The 7364-nt window shown below is 57.2% G+C and overlaps 1 protein-coding gene across 2 annotated transcripts in view; it reads right to left on the reverse strand.

The window, feature by feature from the left end:
- Positions 1 to 1423: 1423 nt before the first annotated feature.
- PPP1R26 (protein phosphatase 1, regulatory subunit 26) overlaps positions 1424 to 7364 on the reverse strand; it is a 26982-nt gene continuing 21041 nt past the window's right edge. For both annotated transcript variants that reach the window (XM_011957321.1, XM_011957322.1), the window contains exons 3-4: positions 6253 to 6385; positions 1424 to 5877 (exon numbers count right to left, since the gene is read on the reverse strand). In XM_011957321.1, coding sequence (XP_011812711.1) covers positions 2183 to 5815 — 3633 coding nt within the window. In that variant the 5' untranslated portion in view covers positions 5816 to 5877; positions 6253 to 6385 and the 3' untranslated portion in view covers positions 1424 to 2182. The remainder of the gene's footprint in view (positions 5878 to 6252; positions 6386 to 7364) is intronic.

Genomic DNA, 7364 nt, shown 5'->3' on the forward strand with positions numbered 1-7364 from the left:
ACATGAGGCTGCGGCCAGGTGTGGTGGCTCACCCCTGCAATCCAGCACTTTGGAAGGCCAAGGCGGGTGGATCACCTGAGGTCAGGAGTTCGAGACCAGCCTGGGCCACATGGCAAAACCTCATCTCTGCTAAAAATCCAAAACTTAGCTGGGTGAGGTGACAAACGCCTGTAGTCCCAGCTACTTGGGAGGCTGAGGCACGAGAATCGCTTGAACCTGGGAAGCGGAGGTTGCATGAGCCAAGATTGCGCCATTGCACTCTAGCCTGGGTGACAGAGTGAGACACTGTCTCGGGGGGACAAAAAGCAATATAAATAAAAGAGCACGGATTACATGAAACTGTTTCTCCTGGAAGCACTTAAGCAACATGCCACAATGAAGATATCAAACACAAAAGACAGGGCTGGACAAGAATGGCAACCTGGACAGGAACAGGGACCCTCGTCTCAGCTTCTGACCCAGCAGATGTTATAACTGTGGATGGCAGGCGGCACACGCCTGCATCTGGATACAAGAGTGAATTCTTGCTAAATCCCAGGGGTGCAGTGTATAGACAAGTCACTTGCATGTTAGAATACCAACAAGATTCAGCTCCAAAGTAAACCCTGCATGGCAGCTGAGCCACGAGGCTGACCTGGGAGCCTCCAGTGACTCATGAAAGTTTGCTGAACAATTACAATGTACATGTCATGGCCCATCAGTGCCCAGCACGGCTTCCATCTCTATAGTAGCCACAGGCACTGTGGCAGCCTCAGAGCAGAAGGCACAGAATACCAGGGCAGCATCACAGGGCGCCAACACTGAAGACCTGAGGCTGCCGCCTTTAACCGCAGTGCAGAAGAGAGTCCTGTGCTTCTTGCCCTGGGAGGCGCCCACAGAAAGCCACCCGAAGGGCTGGCCTTGGTGTTCGGGCACACCTCTGACGGGGCTCCTGTTTGTGGAGGGCAGGTATGGAGAACGCTTATCCCCAGGACTGGGCTTTGCACATCGTCTCTGCCCTAGGCGTCCAAAGGGGACCAAAGTTCTAAGCAGTGCTTATTGGTGTGCGCAAGAAAAGAATCTGTTTGTTTTTAGAGATGGAGTTTCACTCTCGTCACCCAGGCTGGAGTGCAATGGCACGATCTCAGCCCACTGCCACCTCTGCCTCCTGGGTTCAAGCGATTCTCCTGCCTTAGCCTCCCGAGTAGCTGGGATTACAGACATCCGCCACCACGCCTGGCTAATTTTTGTATTTTTGGTAGAGATGGGGTTTCACCATGTTGACCAGGCTGGTCTCGAACTCCTGACCTCAGGTGACCCGCCCGCCTTGGCCTCCCAAAGTGCTGGGATTACAGGTGTGAGCCACCGCGCCCGGCCAAGGAAAAGGAAATTGTAAACGCACGTGTGTTATCTTTAAGAACCATGATTAAAAAAGAACAGTAACTCCATATAAAAAGAGGTTTATTTCGATGTTAGAATCATCTAGTGATTGAACAAGACTGGACATGAACACACCCAGGCCTGGGGCTGGGCCGCAGAGCAGCTGCCGCTGACATCTGTGTGGATTTGACATGCAACAGGGAGCAGTCACGTGCTCGCTGGCCATTGTGCTTCGAAAGGTTTTTCCAACGGACGGCTGTAATTGCAGTTTTCAGATGTGCTCTGGCCTCCAAGGACTGTGGGGCCAGGGGGGTGTCCTCTGTATAAAAAGTGCTGTCCTGGGAGCTTCCCAATGGACACCTTGGGGGCATCTGAGCGATTCCCAGGGAGGGCAGCTCAGCCTTCCTCAGGCTACCACTGCAGTCACCGCCGGCATTCTCACCAACAACCAACTAAAAAGCATCAGAGTCTCTGTGAACCTGGCTGCGATGATAAGAACCAAATGTTTTCTAATCGAAGACTTGTATGAACACAGAAAACTGTAGTTAGGCACACCCTACAAAATCGAACAACAGTATTCTCCAAAAATATTTTTTACATCACTTTAAATAATTTACAAAAAGCTACAAAAATCATATTTACCAGGACACGTCTGTTAAATAAAAGTTTCATGTTGGTGTACATATATACAGGGCTGTGTATAACAGACTGCTCCCCCTCCCTGCAACCACAGAACCATCACACGCACGCACGGCTACACACACGGCTACGCCGCTTTCCACGAATGCACGGAACCCGGGACACGAACCCATAGGTCAAGGGCTTAGACCTTCACTACTGAGCTGCCGCCACTGTCCTCCGCGGAGGTGTCGCTGAAGTCACTGGCGTCGCTGCCCAAGGCGTCCTGGTCCTGGTCATCCCTGTTGATGACCCTTCGTCGATACCTCAAGTCTAAAATGCTTTCCTCCGAGCCCGAGCTCCTCCTGTCGTGCAAACTCAGCCCTGTCTGTGCCTTCCTGCTTGGCCAGGGGCCGCTGTCCTTCTTCGCCAGCAAGTGTGGGCTTCCAAAGACAGGGCTGGGTCCGGCCTGGGCCTCCCTGAAGGCCGAGAAGGAGGGGCCCTGCAGAGGCAGCCCCAGGTGGGGGCTGAAGAGGCCAGCCTGCCTGCCCCCCCAGGAGACACCCTTTCCAAAGTGGAATAGCTGGGTGGACAACAGCGGGGAGAAGCCCGCAAGGGGCAGGCTGGGCAGGCCCCGGGCGGGTCCCTCAGACCCCTTGTCTCTCTCACTCCCGATGACCCCTCTCCATGCTGCATCTCTGCCTTCGGAGCGCAGCACCCACGGGCTGGGCAGCCGATTCTGGTGGGCGAAGTCACTCCAGGGCAGGGCACGGTCGGCCTGGGCTCCAGTGTCCCTCTCAGCTCCCGGGCTGGGGGTCAGGAAGCTCGGGCTCCCGCAGCCCATGTGAAAGGTTCCTCTGGCACCTCCTGCCTCGGTGCCCACTGTGGCACAACTGGGCAGCTGACCAAAAGCACTTGTGGCAGCAGGCTCGGCCCCTCGTGGGCTCTGGTCTTTGTGAACGTAAACGTTTCTCCTGCTTACTGAGAGCCCCTTGGCGGAGACACTGCCACTGGTGCTCCTGGGAGGCACCGGATCCCCTCGGGCCGGAACAGCAGGGAGCCCCTTCCCGCCCTGGCTGAACAGACCGGCTGCACCCTGTGCTCCTGTGCTCTCTGTGCCTCGAAGCCCGTCGGCCAGATGTGGGACCCCCCTGGCCCTCTGGCTCCGTGTGCACACGCCAGGCAGTGGGGCCGGATCCCTCCTGCACAGCACCTCTGGCCTGGCTGGGCCCCCTGTCCCGAGAGCAGTGGGGCCCTCTGCCTGAACTTCTGAACTGCTCACTGACTCCTTGGCTTTTTCCGCCAAAAACTTTCTAATCTCCAGTTCGATGCTATCGTCGCTGTCCACTGAACTGCTATCATCAGACAGGGAGCTGGGGCTGGGAGCTGGGCCCTGGGACTCCCTGGGGAATGGATTCCCTTCAGAGGTGGACGTGGAGGCAGAGGCGGGTCTCCTCACTTGGAAGGCCAGGGCCGTGTCCTGGCTCCCGGGGCCCTCCTGCTTCGTCCTCTCTGCCGCGCTGCCAAAGACACTGGGGGGTTTCTTCCAGGGGCCCTCGCCACTGTCTCTCTTGGACTTGGAGAGGCAGCTCTTCAGCACCGGCGGGCCCCCGTCTTTCCAGTCTCTCCGGAGCCCGCCCAGCTGCTCCAGGAAGTGCGTCTGGGCGGTGCTGAACCTGACCTTCTTCCTGCACGCAACCCTGGGCTCCCTGCACCTCTTCTTGAGCTTTCGCTTGGACCTTAACAAGTCCTTGATGGCTGTGTCCAGGTCCTCATCACTGTCCAGGGAGCTGCTTTTGTCTTCGGAGCTTTCCTTCTCTTCTAGGCGCCTCACCTCGTCTGTCTTACCCTGGCCCTGTGACATGCGAGTGTCGCCGGGTCCCCTGGCGGCGCCCTCCCCTCCCGGAGCCTCGCTGGCTTTGCCCTGGACAGGCAGGTCCCGCCCCTCATGGCCAGGCTCGGCTCTCCCCTGGCTATGGTTGGCATCCTGGCCACTGTCTTTCACCACCTCCCGCGTTTTCTTGGGCGTGGATGGCCTCACATGGCCACCGCCTCTACGCTTCCTTTTGCAGCCCAGCAGTGGGTCTCGTGTTTTAGAAAGAGGGGCCTTGGGGCCGCTGGTCTGGCTGTTGAGGCCAGGCGGCAAAAGTGGAACCTGGGCAGCCTGCGGGCAGCTCTCACCTCTGGCCAGCAAACTCCCCGACTGAGCCTTGAGGGCCAAAAACGTCCGGATTTCCTGCTCAATGCTGTCGTCACTGTCCACAGAGCTACTGTCGCCGTCAGAGCGGGAAGGCACGTTCGGGGAGTAGAAGACGGGGCTTGCAGACAGGGACCGGTCACTGCCCTCCACAGGGGCTGGCAGGATCGTCTTGGAAATGTCCAGGATTGCTTCTGCGCACATCAGCTCAGCAGATGTATCTGCCCGGCATGAGGACCGTTCCACAAACTCGCTCCTGGAGGCTGGGCTCGCTGGAGGTGGAGCTTTGGTTTCCTTCAGGAGCTTGGGGGAATGGTCAGCGTCCCCCGGACCAGGGTCCGTGGTCTTGGAGGCCACTGGCTTCTTCTTGCTGGGTGTTTTCCTGTGGGTCTCAGGCAAGGCACTTTTTGGGGCACTGCTTGTGTTGTGTGTGGAAGGGTCAGGTGCTCTCTCCTCTCGGAGCTGGGCCGTCTGGGGCGGGTCCCCTTCGGTCTCTTTGCGTGTTTTCTGCAGCTGGTACAGCTGGATGGCCTCCTCGATGCCGTCGTCGCTGCTGGAGTCAGACGCCTCGGGTGCCTGTGCCAGGCTCGTGACTCGCTTTCCCCTCCTTGCTGCGCTGGTGCCCCTTTTGGTCCCACTTTTATTCTGTGCTGCTTCTGAAGGGCGGCAGGAGGTTGCTGGCTTCGTGCTGCCCTCGTCCTCCTGCGTGGTTGTGACCTTGGACCTGAGGCTTCTGGGCTGCACGTTCGTCTTCGCTAACCGGGGAGGTCTGCGGAAGGCGAACTCCCTCTGGACGCCCATCGGGCCCTGCCGAGGCGCCGCCTTTGTAGCCGGCTCTTGGTGGGATTTCGAGAGTGACTTGGCCGAATTTTCATGTGTGTCTGGTTTCTTCTCCACGGACCCATCACATTTCTGGGTCTCATGCTGTCTCTTCTCGTTCAGAAACTGTTCTATTTCCGCCCTGATGCTCTGCTCAAAGGAGTCATCACTACTTATACTGACCGGGGAGGCGGAGCCCTGGTCCTCGCTGGATCCCACCTGGCTGCCGGGGCCACCACCTGATCCAGGTACAAGTTTTGGTGGACACAGGGCAGTCGGGGCACTGCCGTGAGCCGGTTCCGGCTTACATCTACTGCCTCCGCCTGCGGCCCTGGAAGGCTGGGCTGTGCCTGGCTGAGCCCCACCGGCCCCGGGCTGTGTGGCTCCACTCTTTGCCTTCAGGTACTCCTGGATGGCCTCCTCAATGTCCCGGTCCACGGAATCGTCACTGTCTGAATCTAGCACCAACGGGCCAAAGTCTGCAGTTTCCTCCTCCCCCATGGGCTCAAAGTCAGCAACGAGACCACAGGCAGCCAGCGTGGGCGGCTCCTTGTGTACGGTGGCCTTGGCGGCCAGCCTGGCATCGTGGCATCCCTCTGCCCTGTGGCCCCTCTGCGCAGCGCGCTCATCGCTGGTGCCCCGAGCAGCCCCGTCACGCTGCAGCGTGCTGATGAGCATCTGCACCCGGGCGCTCACCGACGCGCTCTCCACGCCCTCGTCAGCCTCCGAGAAGCACCCGGGGAACCTACAGCTCCCTGGTGGGCCAAAGGCCTCCCATTTGGACTGGAGAGCAACCACTGGAGGAGCGTTCATGAGAAACATTCTAGCAGACGGGGAGGGACGCGCAGAGGGGCGGCGCTTTATTTCTCTGCCGGCTTCACATCCTGGGCGGAAAGAAAGCACAGGGGCATGATGTAGCTAAGAACAGTGATAGCAGCCAGTACCAAGCGAGGCCCCAGAGGAACAGCATGTCGGGCTCACAGAGTTGACAGTCGGGTGGAGCCCGATGTCCACCCGACGTCCAGCTGGCTGGGTGTCCTTGTGTGACTTACTCATGCTCCTGGGGCCTCAGATTCCTCGGCTGGGAAAGGAACAGTTTACCTGCTCCAGCCCAGGGCTGCTGGCAAGATTCAGTAAGAAAATGTTTCCAACCACCCTCCACGGTGCCACACGGGGCACGCACGCACATCACCTCCCCACTCTTCCCTTCTCACTCCGGGCTTCCACCTTCTCTGTAAGAGGGGAGAGGTTTTATTTACCTCCAAAGGTTGGCAAGCGGTACCCATGAGACAATGTCTTCAAATGCTTCTTTACAGGTTAAAAAGGACGACTATAAACCCAGGATCAGCACGACGTCATGCATAGGTTTATCTTGACCCAACCAACAAGCTCCTGGAACAGAAAGTTGTATGATGTGAGCCACTCAGAAGTTATTTCCCCAAACCTCTTGAAGGGCTGCTTTTACTAAACCCTCTCTGTGTTAAATGTCAAATGTAAATTTGCCAGGTGGTCTCATGGAACTAACTGTTATTCTTAGCTAACTAGCAACAGAAGTCACCCCGAACACAGTGATGTCCCCTTCTCATCCTGTGCTTCCAGATTTCAGACCAAAGGTGGCTGCCTCAGCACAAGTGCTGGGCTGAGCTTGGGACACTTTGAAGACCTGCTCACGAAAGGCCTGGGGATTGCCACTGTAGGGAGGAAGCCCAGGTGGATGGCAGTCACTTAGAACAATACCAGGGATACTGCACAGCTATTCATTCTTAACATGTTGCTCTGATCCCCATCTGCCTACACCAAAATTGGAGTGCAAAGTGGTTCCTATGCAAGCAAGCCCCCAAGGCTTATGGACACCGAACTCCCCTTGGCTCAGAGGCTGTGCTGCCCTCAGGACCTCAGCAGTGGGTGAAAACCGGCCCGTATGTTTTGCCTCTGTTGTGGATTCTTCTCTACCAGGAGCTTTCTCTGTTTAACCAGGCACTTTCTTCCTGACAAGCACATAATCAGGTATTTACATGCTACCATCTTTTCTCAAAAACATGAGGCTGCGGCCAGGTGTGGTGGCTCACCCCTGCAATCCAGCACTTTGGAAGGCCAAGGCGGGTGGATCACCTGAGGTCAGGAGTTCGAGATCACCCTGATGAATATAGTGAAACTCCATCTCTACTAAAAAAATACAAAAATCAGCCGGGCGTGGTGGCGCATGCCTGTGATCCCAGCTACTTGGGAGGCTGAGGCAGGAGAGCTGCTTGAACCCGGGAGGCAGAGTTGGCAGTGAGCTGAGATCGCGCCACTGCACTCCAGCCTGGGCGACAGAGTGAGACTCCATTTCAAAAAGAAAAAAGAAAAGAGAAAGAAAAAAACAGGTGAG

This window comes from Colobus angolensis, unplaced genomic scaffold, assembly GCF_000951035.1.
Source record: "Colobus angolensis palliatus isolate OR3802 unplaced genomic scaffold, Cang.pa_1.0 Scaffold44, whole genome shotgun sequence".
Classification (NCBI taxonomy): Eukaryota; Metazoa; Chordata; class Mammalia; order Primates; family Cercopithecidae; genus Colobus; species Colobus angolensis.